The following is a 27,290-nucleotide window of genomic DNA, read 5'->3' on the forward strand; positions in this document are numbered from 1 at the left end:
TTTCTTCCGTTCCTAGCACAAATTTTGTTATCGATGGCAATAATGGCTTGCAATTGCTTGTTTTCTCTGCTGTTTGAGGTACAGCACAAGCTTAACAATCATCCCTTCTTCGAGGAGAACTGCATACAAACGTTCGAGGGAGTGTGAAAAAGTAAAGTAATTATTGCAAAAGTAAAATCAATTTGGGACACTACTAGTGGTTAACAAGCTCTGGACGGAAATGTGAAAGGAAACACCTATCTGTCTGCAAAGGAAGGGTTATCAAAATTACGAACCAACCGGATGGACGGAAAACCAACATACCATTAAACTAAAAGTAACAAATAATTGTAGAGAATAGAAACCGGGACGAAAGAACAGAAAGCAGAGCAAAATTAAAGAAAAAACAAAACACAAGAAATGGTGTGAGACAATTCGGAACGCAGAAAACAAAGCGAACGGAAAAACAAAAATTTCCCATGTCGGAATAAATACCTAAACTGAATCGTCGAACAGGGATGATGATGGTTGATGAAATGAAACAATGGTGTTGTTTATTGTTGAAAGAAACCCACTCACTGCAATCCACCACTATATCTTTCTTCCTTGATAGTCGGTCCTGCCGTGTGAAGATTGGCGCCGCTATCGCCCAAGCCAAACACAGGAGAGCCATTCAAATTTACGAGTAAGTACCCGTTGTTTTAAAATTGGCTGTTTCGCTTGAGAACGGCAACCATTAGTATAAACTGAAATATAAACAAATTAAACAATCTAAAATTCCTACATAAAATAGTGTTTTTAAGTGAAAATACTCGCACTTGAATTTGCAGATAAAGATCCTCAAATTATTGCCACCAAAAAACTGCCAATCTTATATAAATTAGTATATTCTCCATTGTGTCCTTCTACTGGCCAGGCGCCTCCATCTACGTTTCGGTGGGTCATATTCATACGAATAAAAAAAGGAGAATGTACAGTAAGATTGCATCGAAATAGCTCAATGGTATCACATTTTAGTAAATAAAATTATTTAAAATGTTGTATGTCAAAGATGCAATTTAAATAATATTAGTTTACTTCATATAATACTTCCAAATAAACCGGTTTCAAATTTACACACCCCGGGATGTTTCAACCCCGCCAAAAAAATCACCCCCCACGAATGCTTTTCCTGATCGCTGCACTAAGAAAGCAAAATGCAAACGTGCCATTAAAATTCTTAATCATTTATTTAAAAGCAAATCTGGTCATAAATAATACTCATCGCTTTATTAATTCAAACGATTTTCGAACTTAAATTCAAATTTTGACATCACACACCTTTCGCATGCGATCTGACATTTATGCTCCACACACATACTCACACCCATCCGCATGCCTATAGACCACAGCCTCCTACTCAGCATTCATTCATCGTGACTTCCCCCCCCCAAAAGCAACCGTGCTCTTGGTGTGTCCGCGAACTTCGGACGAGTTGTGTGTTTGCTGCGTTGGGCGCATATCGGTGTAACACGGCAAACGTTGTTGTTTCGACGCATCCTCACGGTACATCAGGCAGGAGGTAGCTGCCATCGTGTAAAAAAAAAAAACCGTGTGCGGTGTGTTTTCCTTCGCCAAGTGTGCCGAGAGTGTCACACAGTAGTAGTACTTGCACCCCGTTCAAAAACACATTGTGCGCTGAGGAGGAACGCACACGCAGCCAGCAAGCATACAGTCGCGCATTTGCGAGCGAACGGCACGACGACGCGGTTTGATCGTGCTTTCGGGCCACTGCTACCACAGTACACGGTAGGCATCGGTTCTATTCACATCGCGCACGGCGGTTGTGTGCTGCACGGTGTGTGTGTGTGTGTGGGTATAGTCTTTTTTCGTGAACGGAAATTTCTTCGCCAAGATAAAAGCTTAAAACCGGCCAGCGCCAATCCAGCGGAGCGAGAGGGCGAGAGCAAACAAGCGAGGAAAGAAAAATAGCTTGTGAAAATAAGTAATGTGTGCGTATGCATGCAGAGACGGGTACCAGCAGCAGCAACCAACGTCCGAGACCTGGCTCAAGTGCGTCATACACTTGTGGAGCGAAAAAAAGTGGTGCTTGTTGCGAAAGCGATGTTTAAAATTTATGTGTGCTGTGTTTCGCAAGTTCAACAAGGTGTCCGGAAGTGATGCACACACACACAGACACAGACACACTCGCATTCAGATCCACTTTATCATCTTTATCAGTGTGGAATAGGTCGTAATCAACGGGGTTTGGCAGCGCTCGCTCGCCGCCACCCCGGGGACGGACATTTATTATCTAAAGTGAAATGAAAAATCCCTAGCAAATATGACGAGGGGTTGAAAAACAAGCTTTGTAGAGGAAGGTGGTGACAAATTCCAAGTGGCCAGTACGTGTTGTGTTTAATGCCGCGCACATCACACACATAATCGATTCCGCCGTATGTGCAGGCACTTTTTGTTGTTGTTGTTTTGCAGCTAGAAACAACACAAACAAAAGAGAAGTACAGGTACAAAACACAGACGACACACACCGCGTACTGTTGCGTGTGGTGTAATGTGTTCTCCGGGTTCCGCGGTGTCTGTGTGTGTGTGTTGTATCTATTGGGTGACAGGTGTGCAAAGCGCGCGGGCAGGTGTGTGCGTGCGTGTGTGTAGTGCAGTGCAAAGGGGGTTGCGATTCTTTTCTTCCCCCAAATCGAAGCAACAGCAGCAGACACACGACCGAAGCCAGTTGTTTTAGCAATAGAGCAGCAGGCTGTGGAGAAAAAAGAGCATAAAATAAGCAGCCATAAAGAGAATTGCTAGAGCGGCTTTGTGCGCGTACGCAAATTACGACGACTGTCACCCCAGTACCCCTTGCGTGTGTGTGCTTAAGGAAGTGGAAAAAGCGAATATTTTCTACGCTCACACATTTTTATTGCACGCATGCATTAGAAGAAGAAGCGATAGAAAAAGTACGATCCGATAACAGTGTGTTGCAGTAAAGCTGTGTGTGCGAAGTGTTTTGTTGTGTTGTGTTTGGTGGTGTGTGCCCGCACTTTTTTGTTCTTCAACCAGAGTGACATGCGAGCTTTTCGATCAAATAGTTTTTCGAAGCAAATAAACCATTTTCTGCTTGGAAAACGAAGTGATTAGTAGCAGTAGTTTCAGGAGGCAGCCGAGCGCCTTTTATCGAAGAACGCAAGTGCGAGACGAGCAAAAAATCGGGAGCGAACGGTCGAATGAGAGTGAGCAAGAGAGTGGCGCGCGTGTGTTGCCTGTGTGATGGCTGTGTGAGTCACGGGCAGGCAGCATTCAGCAGCATTTTTGTTTCGCGGGCAGCATTCCAAATCGCTCAATGGGGGGGTTGATTGAAGGAAAAACAAAAGTTCTTTCTGTGGAGTTTTAAAGTTAAAAAAGAATTAGCTTTTATTAGGAGAAAAGAATCTCGATTGCCGATCTCCTTGAGCTGTGTTTTGTTTTGTTTCTGCAGCCGACCGGATGTCATCACGAGAAAAGAGTTTTGCTCATCGCCTACTCAGCATCCCCAGCAAAGATCCATTTTCGAAAGACTTTTTTTGCGAGAGGAAGAGAGAATGGCACACATGCAAGAGAGAATTTCTTCTTAAAGATCTCTTTAGCTCCCTTTTTATTGGCAAACGGGGGGGTTGATATACAGTGGCTCAAGCGGATATTTACACACCTAAAAAATTTCAATTATTTGCTCGACTTTGAGATTTCTGCTTTCTGTGTTTATTTTGACTTTCCAGTTTTGACAAGACTCATGTCATGTTGCAAGATTTGCATCCGGTGGCCGAGGCGATTTAGTTTCCAGAAAGAAGCAAAATCTTTTCATTAGAAATGTTGTGCCATGAACCATGGTTCATGGCGTTCACCCGACTTTGAGAGCTTAATTTTTTTACGATGCCATAACAAACAATTACAGATGCCATAACAAGATTACAGCAAATCTTGAAGGGAGGGTAGTGTGCCCGTTGGTTGAGGCAATACGACAGGATCGGGGTTCAAATTCCATCCGGGCCGTTCCTCAGTAGTGAGGATTCACTATCCAACTACGTGGTATCATTAAGTCTAGTAAGCCATAAACGGCAGGCATGACTTAAGAGTTCGTTAGGCCAAAGAAGAAGAAGAAGAAGAAAAAAAAGAAAAAGGAAGGGTGGTGTGAAGAAATTGGGAATTATACCGAGATAATACTTTTTACTTAGATTCTAACCTGTACCTTATGACTTGATAGCCATACATAAGGCGATTGGCTATTCAAATGATAAGCAAACGTCATCCTAATCTTTAGAAATAAATAAAAGGTCCTAATTGAAAATGAAGAGTGACCCCATTTTTTGTAACATACGACTAAGACAGTTAGTTCAACATGATGTATGATTGGCCTTAATAAGATGCGTTAAACAAATGAGGAAAATATTTCAAAAACATCTTAAATCATTCTTAGATTTCGTAAAAGAAACATAAATAACAATTAAAAAAAAAGTGCATTAATTTCGATAGTTTAGACTAAAAATGCCACAGTCGGGATTTCTGTTTGGTTTGCGAATATCAGACTTTATACACTGTATAGTCTATTTCTGTCATTTGGTAACCGATTTTTAATCATTTTTTATGTCAGTGGTTTAAGGAAAGGTGTGTAAAGAGATGAACAAAGAAAGAATCATGGTCTTGGATAAGAAAATCATCGACAATGTAAAAAAATGTTCCATTTCCAAGTTGTACGGATTTCTGTTCGTATCACTGTATTGTATTTATTTTTCTGCTTGAACTTGCGTGCGTCTCTCAGCTTCTCGTGCTGGTGTTGCGAATTGTTGCGTTTAGTTGATATTTTGGACTGCTGACACGCGCGTCGCACGATTTGCGCGTGTATGTGTGCGTGTGTGTGTGTATTTGTGAGTGTAGTGAAGCGGGTGAATATAGTTTTCCCCCCGAAATCGTGGGCACCATACCGGACACAATGCAAAAAAAAAGGCGCATGTTTACAAAACGCAGTTGGCCCATATTTTTAGCGCCCATTCCTTCTCCCCTCCCCCCTGTTTGCACAACGGTTCGACGAAAGTTGGATTTTTCCTGAAATCGAAAGTGTTTGTGGCTTGTGTCCGCGGCAGACTGGTGGGCCTTATCTGCTTTGCTCGCCTACTTTTCGTCTCGTCTGGTGGTGCATGTTTGCGGTGTGGTCTGACTCGAGCCGCGACCAGTGACTACTTTGATCTTTCTTGCTACGCGTTGTGATGCGTAGCGAAAAAAGGGGAACCCATTTGCGTTGAAGAAAAGAAAAACACACTGCACGTCCCCATCATTATCGCGACGGTCAAGTGTTGGGAGGGAGGGTCGTTGTGTTTTGAGGAGGCGCACACTATTCATCATCCACCGTTTTGGAACCACATTACCACCCCTAATCCCACCAACACACAACCGCCCTGTGCGTGAGTGTGTGTGTAGATGCGAAGGACGCAACGACACAATCGACCCAGCAGTGTGTGAGTTTGTTTTATTGTGTCGCCTTTTTTCAATTAAAACTTCACCATCCAACGGCCACCGGGTAGGGGAAGAGGGGTGTGTATGTGTGTAGGTCATCGTGTTTCTCGCGGTCGTCGGCATTGAAAGGCAAGTTGAAGGTTGGCGGCGGTGTATCGGCAAGGTTCACCAAGGTTGGTGACTTCATGCATGATGTCCAACGTACATCACCCAACCCCAGGAATAAAAGGGGGGAGGGGGGGGGGTACCATCAAGAGAAGGGAGAAGTGCGAACATATTTTTTAATTCTGTCTCCTCGGGTCACCCGTCATAGAAGAAGCGTGAACAACAGTATCATCATCATCGTCATAATTGTGACAGTTTTGCTTAGAGTACAAAAATGGCGGATTTTTATAGTTTTTCTAGAGTTCTAGAGGGCAAAATAAACAAACAAGTTGCTTCATTAAATTATACTACACCGAATTAGTAGTAAAATCCGTTTTGCTGCTTTCGGCTTGTGAGAGAGTGATCCTTGGTGAGGTTCGATCCAGGCCCCTCCAGTACAATAGATCAAACGTCAATGCACCCTGCCATGGGATAACCTATGCTCGATTGACGTTTAATTTCAATCGGTTTCTTAGCAACACACACCTGTTATCCTGCAGGAAGTAGTAAGACGTAACTGCTTTGGTTTATCACTCATCTCAAATTCATCTAGAGAAGGTTGAGACTAAGAGTTTTGGGATTTAATTATGATCGGAAAATCGAAAAAAAAAACCGCAGGGTTAAAGGGTCGGATATTGGAGAAATATGGCCAGTGTTGATTGATTAGTTAGTAAGATACTGCGAATTATTAGAATCCATTCATCCCTTAGGGAGATTTTTGCCTTTCATATCTCAAAACCGTTGTCTGAGATGAAGCCTTCCTGCGTGCGTTTCTGGAGCATTCAGTCAATCGAAAAGAAACCAAAAAGACCTCTGCAATGACCACCGGAAATGCTTAGCCAAATCTCTATTAGGGGACCTTATCCAATCAGCTGGGGAATGGAACATCAATAGATCATGGACTATTTATTGACGGAATCGAGTCTGAAGCTCTCCTAAACATCCTGTGGACACTCTGAAGAATATAATAAGAAATTTCACTTACTATAGAAAATGTGGGACAAGTAATGATAAGGACGTTTCAAAAATGTGTTCTAAGCAAATGTAATTCTTTTTACAGTTGTCGCTAGCTTCAGTGGGCCTTGCGTGGCGGGTGTCTCGGTGTGACAACATTTGGATCCAGCCGGTGTTTATCAAAGTGTTAATGTGTTTTTTTCCGATACAAAAAGGGTGCAATCAGTGTGCGCTGACCTGTGGCTCTGTTGGTCCGTTGTGATCGAAATAGTGTGTGATTGAGTGGAAGTAATACGTTTGCAGTGAAAGGAAAGTATGTTGGTAACGTGTAAACCACTTTTAAATCTACCGAAAAAGAAGTTAGAGTAAATCGTGCGAAAAAAATTCGTTTGCATTAAAGTGTCGAACATAGTGGCGTGCTAACATCCTAACCTGTGCCAGGGGAAGAAGCGTTCGGTTTTTTTCTGTGGTGTGGTGTGAAAGTGACGACACGAGAGCAGAAAGAAGCTCGAGCACAACCACACCGAGAAACCGAGTGGAGAAGGATAAAAAAAACACGCCCCGTTGCAGCAGTTACTACTGCCAAAACCCCCGAAGTGTGTAACAGGCGGCCGTGCTGTCAAACGCCTAACACAAGATGGCGGACCTGGAGGCAGTGCTGGCAGACGTCAGCTATCTGATGGCGATGGAGAAATCCAAGTGTATGCCGGCGGCCCGGGCCAGCAAGAAAATCGTGCTGCCCGATCCAAGGTGAGTTGTCTGTTTATTTCTGCTAAATAGCTACGCTTTAAGCCAACACCGCTTTTCCCCCCGAAGGTTTCTTACGGAGATTGCTCTACGCGAAATACCGCCCATGGTCATTTAGTTGCGAACGTTTAATTTATACCTCGAACTCGAAAACTGTGTTCGATTTGGGCCTGAGCCGGAACGAATCATCCCATCCTGGGCTCCTATCTCCTATCATCACCTTTCCGCTCACTGTTTGTTTACGTTACCGCCCGTTACTCCTCGGGGAACCATCTGGCGGCGCCCCCCCCCCCCCCCCCCTTTTCCCCTCATTTCCACCAGTGTATCCAATGGCGTATGGTACAGCAGTGTAAACAGCGCGCACCAGAGACACAATGGCAATCGGGCTGGAAACGTGCGGCCATATCGGCTAAACACCAATTTCTCGGGAAAAGAAAATAACTCTCCTAAGGGGGTTCCTAAGGGGGTTGGAACCACCTTGTTGTGCGCCCGCTTTATCCGATATAGTGGCGAATTTTGTACTTAGCCGGTCGTTGTAGTAGTAGCTCGTTTTTCTTTCGTTTTCTGGTTGCTACCGTTGAGAAATCACATTAATCCTCCGGATTCGGAGAATTTCGGCGAACCAACCACGGAACAATAGAACGGAGCATGAATTTAATCTGCGTTTTCGGTCGGATGGTTAATTTTGGTTTTCGCTTTGGTTGCGATCGATAGGAACCATCTTGTTTTCGAGTGGTTTGATAATAGTATGGCCGACAAAGTAGCGTGGCGCATGAAGTTGGATGTAATTTATTTGTCAGTTTGCTGCACGCGAGAGTTCTTGGAAAATTTGGCGATTTTAGACAATAACCTAAACCTGATCATTTTAATGGATGTTGTTTTTAAAAGGTTGTCCAACATCATTCCAAGGACCAGATAAGCTAAGTCTTTCGTTGTAAATATACTGAACAATATCGAGCTTGTATTACAGAGCTCACCAATGAAGCTACTCCACTGTAAGCTATTGGCAGGATCCAGCAATAGTTTTTAGTATAAGAGGTATTCAGCCTCCGAGGAAGGTCCTTGGCTGGGTTTTCGGTATTTAAGTCCTTCAGCCCTTAAGATGACAACAATGAAAAGCTTTTCTGATCATTAAAGCCTTATTTTTTCACTTCGGAGATGTGATCTTCTGATTTGTGAGGCTTCAACCAATATCTGGTCTAGTGGCCGGGGTGGTAGTGTCGCTGGTCTTCGAAGGACCTGAGATCCCATCCAGATCGCCTCCTTGTACGCAGGACTGACTATTTCCAGCTCCGGGTGAAATCAAGTCACAGAATGCTAGAAATTGAACTATAGCCGAATCGTCAAGTCCAACAATATGGGCAATTAAAGCACACTGTCGAGCGTTAGCGATTCCTATATTTAATCGTTTTGACCTCTTCAACATATGATTTCCATCCGCTGCATTGGATCTCCGAGTATCAAGAGTCTCTAGGAAGTCGGAAGTTGAAGAGGAGACAAGAACTTCCACCTTGCTGATGCAGTCAATAGTAATTCTAACTAGCTTGGCAAGTGTGATCAGCGATCCTTAGCTGTCCTCCGATAAAGAAATGATGGGGGGCGGTCCGGTGGCCGAGGCGACAGCGGCGCCGGCCTTCACATGGCAGGGCCGGGGTTCAAATCCCATTCAGACCGCCTCCCCGTACGTAAGGCTGACTACTTTTCTACGGGTAAAATTAAGTCACAGAAAGCCAGAAACCGGCAGGCCGAGACCTCTCGAAGAAGTAGTCCTATTTCTCTGCTGAGAGGTTAAGATCTTCATCAGTCCAGTTGGTATCTCGTTCATTTAGTCCTCTAACTAAGCTGCATAGCTATAAAAAAACCAATAAGCGTACAGCATGACCGATATAAGTTTCCTTCCACTCACATATGACGCCAAAAAGCAGCGGTCGTAACGCGGTGCATGAGGATTCATTTCTCCTACATTTAGCTTGTTTGCCTCAATTACACATCCACAGGTATAATGAAAATTGGTTTGTTCCCCCCTTTCCCTTTCTCATAACTCCTCACGCTACCCTCCTTCCTCCATCCCGTTCCTTATTTCAATTTTGCAATCTCTCTCCCAAACACACACTGACGCCCACAAAAATGAAGCCAAATATGTCAATTGAATCATCCCGAACGGGGCACCATTATTTAATCAATTAAAATCGATTATCGAACCGAAATGGAACAAATGAACGATGACCCCTCATGCCGGCCGACCGTTTTGCAATTTGTGGTGGGAGCAGCGGCAGAGCAATGATGCATTGCCAGAGTTGCTGGCGAAATTGAACACAAACACAATCGTCAAACAGATGCAGCGGATGCACAGTTGCAGGTGATCGGGCAGGGAAATTTGTTGTACCATTTCCACCAGCACTCCACTACCCCTACGGCCGCGCTTAATTAAATCGAACCCCCAAGCAGCACGCTGTGGGTGAGCGTTATGTCGACCGGTGGTGAATGTGAAACCTGGGCTCTCGGCTCTAGGAGGATGATCAAAATGAATGGAAAAAGTTTTCGTTTTGATGGAGTTTAATAATTTTTCATTCGGCCTGTATACCAGATTGATTTATGGGGTGGTCAATTCATTATGGCACATTGCGGTATGGTTGAATGTTGAAGCATTTAATAAAATGTTCCACTAATTCCCATTAATTCCTGTGGTTAGCATTATGGTTGGAGATGTTTTTCAAATGTTAAATATATAATTTGTTTGAGGAAAAACATCCTTATTTGTAATTAGAAGGCCGATTGAAGCGTAAACATTAGCTGCTATAATAATTTGACAGTTGCTATAATATAAACGCGCTTTAGTAGCTCTCTCTGTTTACACTGCATAATTCAACGGTCAACAGCTGATTGAGTTGGTCATCACATTTTCGTTCAAACTGTTTTGCCAAAACTATTAGAGCACTCTTGCACCGAAAGGGGCATCATTCCCGTTTCCCGATCCATCGGAAGTGGGTGAGTGAGCCCACGCGTGTGTGTTCAAATGCAGTAATTTATTAATTAATTAACAATTCCCACCGACCGACCGGCCGATCGGTGTGCGTACTGTTGGAACGGAAAATTGTAGGGGCAAGTGTCGGCATTTCCCTGAAGCTAATTTTCCGCCATCACACACACGCACACACTTTAGTGCTTGAATTGGTGGGGTTTGGCGTGCTGAGCTGAGCTGATGGAGCGTGTAAATGCGCTTGATAATTCATGCTTATGCTTTACAAACGGACCGACCCGCAAAGCACCTCATTTTCCTGCCTGCTTCGCTCTCTTGGAGCGCGGCCTTTTTGCGTGCGCGTGCGTCATTGTGGTGCGAGTGGAAAATTTAAAAAACGAAATGCACAACAGCTTCACCAGCAGCATGTGGGCAATAATTCCCTACTCTCGATGACGTTTGCAGAGAGCCCCGTTGGTTCGATCTCATTTCCGAGGGATGATCTGTGCGTACTACCTGCTTCGAGCTGGACTTGTTTGTTCGTTCCATTGATTGACCGCTTGTCTAGATAATTAACTCGTAATGGTCGTATGTAACGCATCGATCGAACGCGTGTACGCCTGTGAGCAGCATTATTCTGTTCCGTTGTCCGGACATGCGAGGGAGACCGCGTCGGTAGTTTTAGCCCATTATTAAATTAATACGAGCTTGCGGGAGAACATTCATCTCCAAAAAACCGTTTGGTGCAACAAGCAAACGCTTCAATTCAAGTCTCGTCTAGTGCCACCATCCCATTACTCGTAGTCATCTCGTAATAGAGCTCGGAGGTGAAATAAATCACACCCACAATCTTCCTCGGGTCCTTCACTGCTTCTGGGGTGTGCCTCCGAGGTGTGGTGTGCGGGGTTTGGATTTAGAGTGTCCGGTTACGTTCCTGGTATGGTATGGTTTGATGCAAGCGGCCATACTTAACGGGAGGAAAAGGCAGGCTAGCTGAGGAGAGAGAGAGGGGAGAATCGAGCGGGCGTGTACGTGCCCATGTGCAAATGTCACCGAAAGGGTACAATAAATCATCCGTACTCGCGTTGAGGGTCACGCTCGCTGGCCAGCCCCCGAAATTGTGGGGAGCGTGAGCAGAATGCTGCGAGTGGAATAGTGAAGCTGTTGGAGATGGTTCAAGACTTTAAAGGGATGAAATTGTGTCAAGAGAGTTTATCGATTTGTGCTTGCTTAGTTAGAGGAATAGTTTTAATAACAGGTTTTTGTTGAGGAGTTCAAGTGTTGAGAGGTTCCCTAAAACTCCAAAATATTTACTTTATAATCATCACTACGGAAAATTTGCTTTATCCTGGCCTACTAGAACAGGCTACCCCGTGGCATTGTGTTCGGAGTTGGGTTTACTACTCCAGAGGTTCAGGGTTCGATCCAAGTCACCACAGCCACATCCAAGTTCTACAAGAGCTCATGTAATTAAAATTCTGGAACCCCTTTCAGAAGCACTTGTGTGCTAGCTTGTCAATTTGATAAGCAAAGAATCCCCTGGAAATTTTCAGAACTTTAATCTTTTGGGCTTTAACAGGTATATCCTCTTAGTCGCGTTCGAGAGGAAAATGCTCAGAAGGTTTGTTTTGGTCCCGTATGTGTGGAAGGACAATGGAGGAGACGCTATAATGACGAGCTCTATGAGCTGCACGATGACTCTCACCATTGTGTAGCGAACTAGACTCGCCAGTCTACGGTGGGCTGGGCTCGTGTCATGAGAATGACACCGGAAGACCCAGCCCGCAAAGTTGTTTTAGACTGTCCCGACATAGCAAGGCGGCAGGCTCAAATTGAGATGGAGTGATGGCGTTAATGCTTTTGCTAGAACGACTAGGATAACGGATTGGCAGACGAAGGCCGTGGACCGTGAATCCAGATAAGGAAGTAGGTAAGGATTCATTTCTTAGATGAGTCCAGTCCAAGTAGAAGGACTTCAGTCCAACAGCTAGTATTCGACACCATAAAAACCACAGTTTTGAAGTCTCAATGACTCCAGGAAGGAGTTGATTTTCTACAGCTTTTATGGAGACTAGATAGGATTCTGGGGCTTGTTCTTGAGTTCAGAATTGAGACTTGGGAAAATTTGAGGATTTAGCTGAGCGGCAGTTTCTCACTTGAGGGACTCCTAGTCCTGGTCTAGATTAGAATCGATATCTTAAGGCACACAAGACCTCGGAGGAACACAGCTTTAAACGCTTCAAAAATACCAATAATCATCCTCAAGTATCCACGTTTACATTAATTGCTCCACTAGCAAAGGAACTTAAGATTCCCCTGAAGCGTGCGAAAACAAGCAAACAATCGCATCCTTAAAACTCATACTCCTCCTCTCAAAATTTATCGCTCGACGAGAAGGCCAATATCCTGAAAAACTAACATATTAAAGGACCCCACACTCGCTCGCTCGCTCGTCCTCCTTTCTCGGTGACGCGTTCGCAACTCGTGCATCTGTCGGTGTCGTGACGCGGTGTTGCTGCTGGCTGGCGTCTGGAAGTGAAATTCCTGTCACAAACAGTAATATTTCCCCCCCCTCTCCAGTGTCTTGTGTGCCCTTTCGAAGCACACAGTAGTCGTCGGGTACACATATAAATAAAGAAAACACGGCTTGCCGTACGGACACCAGCAAGGCAGCAAGACTAGCTGCTGTACGTGTTTGTCCTAGACGGTGGCCGTATGTTGAGGAAAACTCTTGGAAAATAAAATTATGTCCACAAACCGTTGGTGGACGGAGCTGCGAGCGCGGGATGAAATTATTAGAGAGGGGTTTTGTGTCTTGGCTGCTTCCATCCTCCCAGAAGATAGTCGACAGAAGAACCGACGACTTGTGTGTTGAGTGTGGCTCAATGGTGGCTCATGCAGGGGATCGTGAACGTGAGCCTTTCTTGAAGGGTCCTGGTCTTTCTGCGGGTGCTGCGTTTAGCACTGGGCTTTGTAATAGAGCACTTGCACTTGATGTGTCTGTTAAGCTATTTATCATTAGATTTTATCAAAATATGGATCTTAAACAAACCCGGTGGTTCAACCCTTGCTTTGTGAGATATCTTTTAATTGGCCTGATTGGTGACTTCAGGAACAAATTTACTTTTATTTTAAAGAGCTCTGAGGGTCTAGCTTTAAGACAGAGACCTACAGAGACAGAGACAGAGAGCCGATAGTTGACCTACTCTCGGTAGCATTGTGCAAAATAAACAGTCTTATAGCAAAAATGTGATTGCAAGGGAAAATTAAATAATGTCCATACAACTATCCAGACGCATCTCGACAGCGGTTCGTGACATTGGTTGGTAGGTGCTAGAACTTTCGTAAAATAAAGATGAGCTAGCAGTTTTCCCTCCTTTTCTTTTTCCTCGCCGTCCTTTGAAGAGGATTATTTTGATGACCGTTTTATGATGGTTGCTTGGTGACGGGAGAATTGTTCACGTGGAGATCCCCTGATGACATTCTTGATGACGATGATGATGGTTGAATTGGATGTTATTTTAGCGTTGTTTTTTTGTTCTCTTTATGGCTTCTCAACTTTCCACGGTGGTCTCGTGGCGAGATGTTACAAAACGCTGATACCTTTCGGTGCTACCGTTTCCGAAGACTTGCCAAGATTGTGGTCGCAAACATAGATTGCGCGATGAATTGAATGTTGAAGGGAAGGGAAGGTATTTTTCTGGCTGGTTTCTGGTTGATGTAACCTTTCGTCTATTGTTGCTCTAGGGTTTTGCAATGATAACGAATTTTAATCAATCAGTTCGCATTGTGGTATTTATTTTTACATAAAGGGGATAAGATTATATTTTTGTACCGCAAATACAGTTGTACTTATTGGTGCTTTATGCAGCCGTTTTCGTAATGGCTACTACCATGTTTTAGTATTCACTTTTAAAACTATGAATTCAGTTAGTCAAGGAAGATACGGAAGACAGAAATGTTATAGAACCACTATAAGACTATATATAATGATGGAGAAAACGATGAAACAAAGAAACAAATGGAAAAAGGAAAAAAGGAGGTGAGGAAAACGAAAAAAAGAAAAATAAACAAAAAAGTTGAAAAAATACAAAAATATGGAAAGAACAGAAAATAAGAGCAAAAAAATATTGAAAATCTAAGAAGCTTTTACAAAAAAAGGAGAAGTATGAAAAATTAAAAATGAAGTACTGATAGTGAAAAATAAAGAAAGAAAAATAATAAAGGAAGAAACAAGCAAAACAAAAATAAGTCGTTCCAGAGAAAAAGAAGGAGAAAACAAAAAGTAGGCAATAAAAAGAATGAAAAACAAGAAAGAACGAATAAAAAGCAAAAAGAAGAAAAAGAAAATGGAAAAGAAAAAGAAGAAGCGATATAGTGATCTTTGCTGTTAGATATTAATCAGTTCAGTCTCCAGTCTCTGTTCGAAGATGCGTTCTCAGTCTTTACCAATGAGCAAAAAACGTTCCCGAAACGATCGAGTCAAACAAATGATCCAAATCTTATAGGGAAAGGAAGTTTATTGTTATTTTTCCCTTTTTCAAAAAGTGTAATAAAATATCGAAAAGCAAAACTACACACTTGCTCATGGAAACCGCATCTTCCCTCGAACGGGTTCAATTAATGCAGGTTGAAACCCGCTCCCAACCGACTGCACCTACCGACAGCCACCGCTCGGTACCTATTTAATAAAACAAACAACAAACCACCACAAGATAAAAACAAGCTTTCCAGCTGCAATAAAAAACCCACCCTCCGACGACGATACACGTGATCACACGCGCTCCAAACATATGCTTCAACGGTCGGCCTCGTTTTCTTCGCTGTCCTCTGGCGAGATAAGCTTACCGATAGGGTGATAGTTGTACCGGATACTAGCGACGGTGGCCAAGTCGGGACGAAAGCGGGCGGCATAGTTGCGCTTTGATGTGAGCAAAACGCGACGCAAACATTATCGAAGCAAGCAAGCGACGAGTGAATGCGCGCACGGGAGCAATTTGCGCTCTACGCGCTTGCTGGCGCGATTAAGCGTATAGGTTCGGTTCGGCATTTTGTTGGTTAAAATTCAATGTGTGTTGAATATGTATATGAACAAGAGTCACTGAATAAAAAAAAAGCTGGCAAAACAGTACCCAACCGTCATCGCTCGATCGTTGGTTGATGTCATTAATCGGTTCCCTCCGATATGCGCCTGGAGCGGATCGTTGCAAGCAACGTTGGTCGATGTTTTGCAATCGCTTTGCAAAATTGAAACTGCCGGCGCTTTTGTGACACATTACTGCGAGGTCTCGGTTGCTCCCCCTTGCTGAACTCACCCTTCGCTCAAGGGCTTCGCGGGGTTGGCAGAGCGAGAGAGAGAGAGAGCGGGTGAAGGGTCTCGTTGCGTCACACGTGTTGTGCTACCAGGCCGGCGCACTGAAAACCATCATCGAGACTAACCGTCGCCATATTTCGCGAACCGTTGTTATGTGCGCCGCTCAAGGTGATCCAGTAGCGGCCCCCTCATCCCTGATCGTGGTCGTTGACGGGCGGTTGTGCTTTGGGCGCTAAAATGCTACCAGTGAGTGCCCTGGGTTGGCTGCAAAGGTGAACAGCATTTCGCGTCCCTACTGGTGGTGGTGATCGTCAGCCAGTCGCTACCGAGCATGACAAATGAGGCTTATTGTGCGCTTGAAATGAATTTAAAGATGCTTAATTAAATAAATCATATGACCCTTGAGCAAGGTGGTCGATTTGGGTGTAAAACCAATTATTTTGATACATGCCACAATAGGAGACGGGGAAAAATGGTGTTCGCACAATGTTGTCTTAAGCATTTACCGCTTGTGAACAGATGTTGCCCGGGTGGAAATTGTTTCTACCAACAGCAAGAAAAAGCATCTCCATTTACCATCACTCACTCACTGTTTACATTGCGCTTGTTTGCACAAATAGCAAAATTGTGAATTTCTTAACAATGAATAATTATTATGTCAATTGGCCAACGGGCGCGCGCGCACACCCGTCGCAATGATCTGATCTCGCCCGTTGTAAACCAAGTGATCAAACAACGTAGTAGTGGTGACGGCGAGGGTTCGATGGGCTGGGATGGGAAGCTCGAATGGATAAGAAAATATTTAACTAATGCTTTGACGCAAACGATCATCGGATCAATGTTTACCCGATCGGTTGCCGACGTGGCCAGACGCGCAAAACCGATTTGCAAAACCGGCGTCAGAGCAAACAGTTCACGCATATGTATGTGGCGATAAAATAGGTTCCCTTTGGTTGCTTCTTTCTAGCTCCAAAGCATCCCAAAACGTGGCCTGGTGGTATTCTGATGGCAGTGCTTTTGCTTTTATTAGTAGAACCGAATTGGCAAGGCCGGAGAAAATCGGAGAGATAAGCAAAGGGGACGACACACATTCAGAGTTATAGTTGGATTCGATCGTTCCTGGAGCGTTCGTAGTGATTGTGATTGAATTCATTTTTGTTCATTCATTGTTCATTTTTGTATTAAGTTTGAATGAACGTTGAAAATCTGGTATATAGAGGCCGTACTTCATAAGTAAAATCTGTTATACGATCCATGAAAAATGAACTCGTTCGTTTATGGCTATTACCCATGGGACTTTTCGATAATAATTACCAATTAAAATGGTATTAAAGAAATCAGAAATTTTTTTTGATTAATTTTAGATTAAAATTTGAAGGAATATTAACCGACTGCTGTAATGAATGGTTGTTCCGAACGATTGCTTAAAAACGATCGTTCATAGTGATCAAGGCCTTCACTTATTTGTAATAAAATTTTATATATTTTTTTAAATGGCAGTTGTATGTGTTCAAAACTGTTATACTACAAACGATCAACCAATATCACTGCAGTTGCTCAAGTAGTAAGTGTACCCGAAACGAACGACAACTTGGTAGTACGAGTATAACACTTTTTATCTTTGAAGCTACGAGAAAGTGGATGAATTTCGAACAGAATCGAACGAGCGAACCATAGCATGAAATGAGGAAGAAAATTAATCATTTTTGCCATTTTGCAGTCGATGAGTACTCTATTTTGTAATACATTTTATACGTTGACTGTTATACGCGAAAAGAACTCGAGGACTCTCTTATACAGAAATTTATTAACTGCATTAATTGATTCTTCAAATTATTCAAATAAAACCGAAAAAATACTATCCAAACAGATTCAGAATCAGATTCAGTTCTGCAATACGAAACGTTCCCGGATTCGATCGAATTCAACGATAGCTCCCGATTAAAACAATGTTTGCGACGCACGGCGTTGATAAGCGTTGGACGTTTTGTCACCACTGTCGCAGCATTTCGATACAGCTCGGGCGTGATTTTATGGGTTGAAAGATAAGAGACCAGCCATACACGCCCTTCCCCCTTAGGCCAGTACTGCACACTTGCATATTGTAACGAGGTCGTTCGTTATATGCTAAGCAAACAATTAGCTTGAGCGACTCGATTGGGCAATATTTGCCCGTTTGGTTCGCTAGGGGGCTGCAAAGGTGATTCAATAATTAAGATCTTACCTGACTGAATTTTTCCAGCAAATTATAGATTAAAATATAGCAATTGAGAGAATTCCTTTTTCAAAAATGTTTGCTTAAATATTTACGTTTCCTTAAAATTTGTTTGTCCTCACAATTCACTAAAGATGGCGATTTTATTTCCAAACCTCCAGAGCATCCGATCTGTTTCGATCCGAGCCAGCCGATTGTTTTAGAGTGGCAATATTCGCTTGGCAACGGGCATAAAAATATATAAAAGAAGAAAAGCATAAAAATATATATTATGCCCATGCATAAATGATGGGGCGCGAAACCATCCAATATCCCGCGCAGATAGATGCCATGACTTTACAATTTTTATCTGCAAAACATATCGGAATCGATCGACCGTAGTGCGATTTCGGCCGGAGCTTATCACATTGACGAGCCCTTAAAGCTCGACGTTTTTAAGGAGGAAACAAAAATGGGAAGGGCCGGCATATTATTGTTTTCCAACCGCCATTTTCCATCTGGCAGCATCGGGCAACCAGGCAAACAAAGTGATTCGTGTGTGTTTCGTTTTGGGCCGCGCCGGAAAATAGATAAAAATACTTCTGTTCCTTCTGTTTAACGGCAACAAAAACAACAACAAAATCGGGGCCATCTTTTATGGTACTCCCCCCCCCCGCCTCCCGGGTGTTTCGCGTTCGGCGTTTGTGTGTGTGTGTGTGCTGGTTAATGAGCTTTTATGTTGCGACGAGCTGTTTGTGCGGATGTTGCAATCATCCGTAGCTTTACGATGCTCAGGTACACACAGTGTCACAGAACTGCTGCGGCCCGCCCGATGATAAGACGGTGGGATTTTTATTTGCACAATATTCGACGGAAATATTCCGGCTTCCGTTTTTGCCTCGCACGGTGGTAAACCCGAGATAGCGGTCGTCCTCGCCTGTTTTGCATCTTTGTGTGGCGAGGCGAGGACACAACGGATGATAAGAGGAAAAAAAAGGTTGGGAGGCAGGAAGGAAGTGTTCTTTCTTCTTGCACTGGTTGCTGATGTTGTTGTAGGCACACACACACAATATTGATCTTAAACCTGGAGCAGCAGGTCTCTGGATGGATTGCTTCTTACCTGCCTTACTGGCTTCTGGTGGTCGTGGTGGGGTGGATCTCGGGGGTCTTTGTTCGGAGGCACATACCCAGACTAAGGGAGGGGGGGGGGGAGTTTGTAGGAGAAGCAGGCGGGCAGGAAGCGAGCATGAATGGAATTAAATTTAATGTCAACATCGTACGCGCCGTGCTATAAAATGGCCCGCGCCCGAGATGCGGTGACGATCGTCGTATCCCAAGTGTCGCCCGGTCTGCGTGTGTGTGTGTGTGCGTTCTTCATTTGCCTGCCCGGGAGTTGGTGCATGTTTTATTTATCACTTTCCTTGTCGGCCCCCTCGGCACAGGCTGCTGCTTATCTTTTGTTTCGCTCACCTTTTCTTCCTCTTGGAAGGTGTGGAAAAACTCGGAAGGCTGGTTGTGGAAATGTGTGGAAAAAAAACTCGCAAAGGTTGTACGGGGGAGCAACCGCCCACTTGACACTGGAGTATCGTTTTGTGTGGCCTTTTGCAAACCATTTCCATATGCTGCGAACCTCTGTGCGAACCGGACTAGATGTGAACCTGTTTCTTTGTATGTGTTACTACCTACTTTGGGTGAGAGAAAAGCTGTACGGGAAAGAAGAAGACGAGGGAGAGAAAGAGTCTTTCTCTTTCGAGGGAGCGAGGGAAAGAGGAAAGGGAGAAAGAGAGAAAAAGAGAGAAAAGATGAGCATGTAAAACAGTGGGAAAAATGGGCTTTAGGCGACTTGGCAGTAGTGCACTATGGGCCAGGTGGGAACAGTTATTGAGATTTTTTTTTTAGAATTTACCATAACAAAATATTTGAAGCTGTTTGAAACGTTTTGAAATAATCTCATAATTTTCACCGATCAATATCAATACTTTTCAAATGTTTCTGATCTTGAGTGGTTCGCTGCCTCAAGCTTGCTTTTTTAAATGTATTTTTATCTTTTATTATTTGGTATTTTTTTCTTGTTTTATGTATAAATTCATATACCGAAGAGTATTGTAAGTATGTAAGTAAGTAAGGCCCATAGCTACAATAAAAACTTCGTTCACTGAGAATCAAACGGTGCTCAGTGCAAGGTGAAGTTTAACTATCTATCGTACGGGTTTAACTCAAATTCGCAGTTTAAAATGTGAGGGAACTCTTCTCATAAAAGTTAACGAAAGGAAAGTTAACAATTAATTTATTCGATGCTAGCCACAGTTCAAACTTGGTCGGTAAAATGACCACCAGCTCAAAACGTCGTAAGAGAAATGCGTAGAAAATAAGTGGCTTGTAGCGAGCAAAGTACACGCTCTGGGTGTCATGTAGTTGATATTATTTAGGAGTTTATAGAACGTATGACTTTAATAAAATAAACATTACAGGACTAGCTTTTCTCGTAACTAGTCAGAAAAGCTCAAGGAAACCAAAAAAAAAGACAGGTTAAGTCCTCTTGAGTTAAAAGTATCTCAGCAGAAAAGAAGAATAAGAAAAAATACTAAATCTAATTTCATTTAAGTAAAGAACACGCTTCTGCTGGAAGTTGTCGTTTTGGGTATACCTACTAAAGTACTGAATTTAAATAAAAAAAAAACTAGTAATGAACTGTCAACAGCAAGTTTGAATTTTGTCCAGTTAATTGCCCACTGTGCAATGGCGGAACACGGTCTCGTAGCACTGCAGGAGAAGAAGAAGCATAATAAAAAAGAAAAAAAACAAGCAATTGCTTGTTGTTTTCATTTCATTAGATTGCCTAGCCCGCTCCCTTAGGTTCCCTTAGGGTCTCGCTCGCGAAGAGTAATGGTGGACGGGAAAATTCCACTGTCCACAAGGATAATTTTCCATTCGAACACCAAACGACCGAGGATTAAGCGGATGGCGGGCAAGAAGAAAAATGATGTGCAATAAAAAAAGAAAAGGGAAACTGAGTAGAAAATAAATGCGAGAAAACACTTTTCTCTCCAGCGGGCAGGAATTTCCAATAGTAGGATAATTAAGTAATTGTGTGCGGTGTACTACTGGCCTACAAGAGGACGGTGGTGATGCTTTTTTTTCTTCTTCTTCCTGGTATGCAAAACGGCTACGGTATGTGTATCTTTTGTACCATATTGCTTACTTTCATTGTGATGGAATTCGCGGTTTTTGCTAGAGCCGACCAGTGTAAGAATACAGGTCCGTTTACTGATGAAGACGAAGCAATTTCATTTGGATTGAAGTTCACATTGACTGCGCACAAGAGGACAAACTGTCACGTCAGCGGACTCTGAGATCCATCGCCGCCGGAATGACAAATGGGAGAGGCTCACCCGCGTAATGACGTTCCGCGGCCGAACGCGAACCAGAAGCAGTCACGATAATAAAATAAAGCTTCGGCACGACCATTTCCTTACGCGCTCACACCGAAGCTCTCCAAAGGGAAATGAATTTTCTTGGTTGTGCGTCGGCCTCTGCAAACCCCAAACCAACTCGCTTGTGAAGGTCGAAATGGTCAAACATTTCACTAATTAATCACATCCAGGCTACACAGTGGCCGAAAAGAGAGCGGCCCTAGAGGAGGCTTCGCGTTAATGATGGATGAATCAGGAACGAGCGGGGGGTGACTTTGAGGTTTTTCCCCGGCACTTTTTTTTTCGCGTTTGTTTGTTTGTTTTTCCTCTGCCCCTGTACCCTTACGCTGAGAAAATTCGATATCGGAAAATTGTATGCCTTCGATCACGCAATACGACTACTACCAGCGTGTGTGGTGATAAGAATGGGCCGGTCGAAATAAGACCGGGGGTTTTAGGATGGATGGGTGGGAAATGGTTTCCGGAAATGTTTGGCTACGGATGGGGGAACAGATAAGAGGGTGTCACAATCGGTGGCGTAAACTAGATTACGGGAAAATCCTTCCATTGTGCCACCGATTAAGCCAGGCATTTGTGTTAATGCGATATGCGATGGCGAAGCTTAATTTTCAAATTATTGTTTGCGAAGGTAATTTACATGAATGTTGAAGGGAAAAATAGGCGACCTACTGACTTAGTTGGCCGCCATGTTTGAGGGGCTTGGCCCACTGCCAGGAGGCTTCAGAACTGAACGTGACCCGGTTCTGATGGGTGTCAATCATTTATTTCGGTTGTTTTTGTAGGTCAACGCGATCTCAATGACCCCGGGGGAGGAGCATGAAAGACTTTATGGGCTTGGTTGTCTGGTGTCATTCTAATGACATCATCAATATATCAGAGGCTAGAGAATCTTTTACTCTATGTCATAGTAGAGTCTAGGCTGGCCAGATAGGGACGGCGCGGGATTGATGCGACAGTGGCGCCGGTTTTCACACAGCAGGACCGGGGTTCAAATCTCATATGGACCGTTGATAATTAGTCTAGTAAGCTAGAAATGGTCATTAGACAAATCTTACTTTATCTGTAGGTCCTCAAACTCTTCTCAGTTTCTTTTTGAAGCATGTGAATGTCAGATGTGGACAAGTTCATGCCTCAGAGATGTATTGTCAACCGAACTCATGGAGTTCTGCCCCCTGTTGGGTATTTTGATGAATATCTCGGCTATTTCAGCTGTCTATGACTTGGAAGCTAATATTCGTCTGGCCATGTCCTTAGTTTGGAGAATAAGCTCCAGTCTAGATTTGGGTAGCTGCCTAATAAGAGAGTTGTATTTTATGCATAAACCAGATTCTAAAAATATTCGTAGAATATATATCTTAAAGATCCTACTTTTAGTCCCAGGAGTGACCTCAAACTTGAGTGGAAAGAGAAGTTTTTTCTCACCCATGGCAAAGATTATTGAAGATAATTAAAGGTCTATTAATCCCTAGAGACTTCATTGGGGTTATTTTCTTAATCCTGGTAAGCCCAGCTAAAATCCATGCTCAGGACCATGGTTTCCATGGTGAAACAGGATTGCGTTTTCATCCTGTTTATAAATTCCAGGAGGAGTAGAATTAGTTGGAATATCTTCTAGAAAATATTCGACGTCATATAAATTCATCTTAGCCTATCTCCCGTTCTAGTACATTTGCTGTGACACAAGTTTATTTAAAAAATTAGTCAGATGCAGCACCACCACTATGTAGGTTATCACAAGCCAACCCGGCACAAAGGATACAGTGACAGCAGTCAGTCCGCAATGTGCAAAACATAAACAATACCACTAGCAAGGAGATACAGCGGAACTCCGCTGGAAAAGCAGCTCCATGTCGCGAGTTGCGTTCCTCGGTACTAATGCTGATGAATTGTACAAAAACTGTCAACGCCTACTACGTCTGTCATCGCATCCTGACGAGCGAGCAGTGAAGGTGGCGACCATTGTGCGCCAGCAACGGTGCCTTCACTCTTAATATAGCATCGCCCCGGACAGCTGCTGCCGGTGAGTGATGGGTAACGTTCCCCATCCATCCACCGGAGTGTCCACCCATTGGACCTGCTTACCCGAATATTGTAATAACAGTTGTAAGCAGCAGTGGGTTCGGGTTTTTCGACCTTGCGATATCGCTCCCCCAAACGGTGGTCCATCTACGGGTGTACGATGGGACAATCTAAATTAGAAACCTTCACCGTCTCCCTCCCTCCGACGAATCAGACCTCCAGACCCAGAGGGTTTCTGTGCCTGAGTTCACTCCTATCTCGTCTTCATTACTCCGGAGGTTAGTTCATGGAAAACACGGTCCGAGTGGGCTTCCCGGACAGAAGGATGCTCATGGATGCCATTGGTCGCTTTGCAAATGACATGAAACATGATCGATTTTTGAAACGATGAAGTAAACGAATTGCATGTGTGAGTGTGTGTGTGTGCTGTGAAGTGCTTTTTCCCATCATGTGTGTGTGTGTGTGGCTGTAGGTGTTGGGTTCGTTGTCGATTTTATTTTAAGATTTCCAGCAACTCAACCCGATCCGGTCGTTCCTTCAGTGTGGTGGGCATGCTATTGATGTCCTCTCAAAGATTAAGTGAACGGAAATTGTGCTCCGTTGAGTGATTTTTCAACTGTTTAATTATTCTATTTTTTAACGCAATAAGGCACACCAAGTCTTACGGTAGCTTATCAGCAGCATAAACGGAACATGTTTTGCGAGAATAATTGATACATTATATCCATTTTAGCCGTCATCATCATCGTCATCATCACCGCCGGGATTGTGTAATTGAATATATCGACGTTTTGCCTGGCGTCGGCCCTTAAGCTCGGGCGTCAATTTGATTTTGAATAATCTAATTTTTCTCCCCCCCCTCAAAAAGCTCGCCGGCCCAATTTCGTTGATGACGTTGATGGAATTTCGCCACCCCGGGGCTTGGTGCGCAACTTGCACGCTGCATCTAACGCTCGTCCTCAAAAATCTGTTCACTATCAATCATGTTTTCCATTTTTTCTTCCAGCATTTTTTTGCGCGGTAAATATTTTTAATAAAGCGAGCGAGCATAGCTCCTGACGCAGCATAAAATGTTTGGTTTAACGTGAAAAAAAAAAAATTTCCACAAATATGAAAAATGGATTTCCAATGTGCTTAGTGGCCGTGTCCGTTAAGCAGACTTTTAGAAGTCGGTAAAAAATTGCCTAATAATCAACGAATTTCACTGCGGAGAAAACATGACAAAAAACTTTCGCAAACAAAACTCATTTCCTTTGCAAAGTTTTGCCTGGAAAGTTTATATCAATTGCTGGAAAAACGGGCATTTAGATTTTTTGTTGTTGTGAGAGAGAATCATAACAACACTCATTACATGGACATTTCTATTCTCGGGTGATTATTTTACCATCCAACAAAACCAATGAAACTCGTTTTAATTAACAAATGAGCTTCTCATCCTACTCAGCCACTCGGTCAGGTGGGCATGTCAGATGTTTTCCATTCGTCCCGGGGTGTTTTTTTTTGCTATCGAGAGAGAGAGAGAGAGAGAGAGAGAGCGAGCTCCTACCATCCAGGCTTCACCGCTTCGTGGACCGTTGACCCAGTTCTTGGCTGTGAATGATGTTGCTATTTTCATTCCGGACTGTATCAAATTCATCCTCTCCGGATGCCGGCTCTGTTTATGGACGGATGTTTCCTTTTCCACTTTCGGGCGTTTGTTTTTAGAGGCTGGATTTATAGTACTCTACCTCGGGGGCGAGGGAACCGTATGTTTGCGTAAGGCGATCGAAAAGGAGAGCGGTGGCAAGCTCGATTGGTTTGTTGTAACGGGAAGAGAAATTAATTTTAGCGAGATTAAAATATATTTTCCAGTATGTAACGTGCTTGCTTTATAATATTGTAGAGGCTCTTAAAAATTATTGCTAAAATATACATCCATTTTTCAGTCTAGCTTCATGTTAAATGCAATTTATGTTCCAGGAAAAGCCCCCAAATTTTACGTTCCACGGTTGTTACCCTTTCCATACTTCTCAAGAAAGAAAATTGCCTCGTATACGGAGAAGTTCGTATGGGAAGCGGGATTAATGGATGCTCAAAAGACACATTTGTTCTTATTACGCGTACGGGTGCCGTACGTTTCACGCGGCGAAAGATGGCACCAGCAGCGACACGCGCTGCTGTAATAGACATACATTATGATCAATCGCTTCACGTCCTTTAGGGGTGGAATGTTGGGCAAAAAGAAGCTTCCGGTGCATTGCGGAGTGCGTCCACGCCACACGCTCTTAATTTTTTATGAATATTAAGTGTCATCTTCGCTTGGTGATTTGCTGCGTCCCATATTGGGATTGTACCGTGCAGTGTGTAACTTATAACAGTTTGGATTTTTACACTAATGAAGGATAATGTGGAGAGGTAATTGATCGAAGAAGGTAGTAAAAATTCTTTCGCAACATGATGCGTAATGAACGCTAAGCTTAGAAGGAACTCGATGATCTAGATAAAATTATGAACCATAAAATTACAGGGGTTTTCAGTTGATAAGGCAATCGCATCCACTTTTATGGCAGGCTTCTTAGATGAAATGGCAAACAAAGCTAGTTGATATGGAAACGGCTTTAGATGACAGGGAAATCAAATACCTTTTATTGTGATGTCCTCAGATGAGATTGTCATAGTAGCCGTTGATATTGCACGCACTTACCCGTGCGTTGAAAGGACGTATACAACGGTAATGGTAACTATGACAACAACTAAGCATTGTTTGCCATTTCATCTAAGAAGCCTGCCATTAAAATGAATGCTATTACCTTATCAACTGTATGCTATAAAGACCATACTATTATATACATTAAAGAAGCTACTGTAACTATAAATATTGAAGCTTTGTATGATGAGCAAGCATTATGTCAGCCGTCAAAACAAGTACAAAAAACTGACTAAAGTCACCAAGACTCCAAATGCTGATGAAATCGATCCAGAAAAGATAATGAACACTAGGAATGAACGTTAGCTATAAAAGGAAGTATAATTGGACTAGAAACCAGTAGAATAATGGGTACATAGTTGAGCATCGGGGTACATAGTTGAGCATTAATATTCCAGTCGTTAATATTTTAAACACAATCGTTATCACTGTTAAAAAAGAGGTTCCTTTCTCGTTCATCGTCATTCATGATGTCCTAATTTACGGTACGCCTGCTATAATTTTGTTGAAAGTTTCTTTGGTAAAGATAAAAGGGCATTTTAAAGGCGCCATCTAGAACTGTTGTGGTCATAATGCTGCCATATGCCAACCTACCGAATGAACATCGTTATCCTTCCGTCATCCTATTGGATGAATACCGATCCTGAGCTGTAGATGATGAACTACCAAATGAACTCAAAAATAGCTAATTCTTATATTTCCTTCATACAGTGGTATCTTCTTAAATAATGTGAATAATATGTTATTTATTTGATGTGTACAGTTTGTCCTCACGACTGTCCTTCAATAAGTGCATTTTTAAATGAGCTTGCAATGTTGAGTGCATTTCGTTTTCAATTAACGCTTCGATTAACCTTCTCTGTGGGAAGAAAGTTGACGGTGTGTGGCATAGGGTTGATAAAGTAAAGAGGTCAAGGAGGAATCTGTTAGGTGACGTCCGGCGATAGGAAGCGGTGCGTTTCACAAGTTTAGTGGTTCTGTGTGTTGCGAACCGAGCAATGCAATTACAGGCGCATCGGAATGTCGATTTTTTATTCCCCCTCCCTATATGTGTTATATCCATTATTGTCGTTGATTGTTTATGCAACTTTTGTTGAACCCTTGTTCGTGCATGTGTCATTCACATGCCAGTGTATGGGTATAATGGGACGAAAGGGATGAGAAAGGGATAAATCAAAATAAGGGATTAAAATTAAACCGCCGACAAAACCACCGTAATGCCGTCCCATTTTGCATAAATGTGTAACACACCGATGGGTAACATCAATAATTGAGTGCCTCGGTCGCCCGCACACTGTTCCTACTATCCCCAGCGGCCACACATATGTATACCACCATAAAAAAAAACAATATGATGGGCAAAAGTTGTTGCTTTATGTATT

General features: G+C 43.2%; 1 protein-coding gene across 7 annotated transcripts in view; it reads left to right on the top strand.

Moving 5' to 3' along the window:
• Positions 1–1,393: 1,393 nt before the first annotated feature.
• The window catches only part of LOC118503899 (G protein-coupled receptor kinase 1), a 102,322-nt gene continuing 76,425 nt past the window's right edge, over positions 1,394–27,290 (top strand). The window contains exons 1-2 of one of the 7 annotated variants that reach the window (XM_036037686.1): positions 1,394–1,524; positions 6,662–7,305. In XM_036037686.1, coding sequence (XP_035893579.1) covers positions 7,193–7,305 — 113 coding nt within the window. In that variant the 5' untranslated portion in view covers positions 1,394–1,524; positions 6,662–7,192. Of the gene's footprint in view, positions 1,835–6,661; positions 7,306–27,290 lie in introns of all 7 variants that reach the window. The other 6 variants (XM_036037682.1, XM_036037684.1, XM_036037683.1 and 3 more) reach the window with 6 other exon arrangements.

Source organism: Anopheles stephensi, chromosome 2 (assembly GCF_013141755.1).
Source record: "Anopheles stephensi strain Indian chromosome 2, UCI_ANSTEP_V1.0, whole genome shotgun sequence".
NCBI classification, from domain to species: domain Eukaryota; kingdom Metazoa; phylum Arthropoda; class Insecta; order Diptera; family Culicidae; genus Anopheles; species Anopheles stephensi.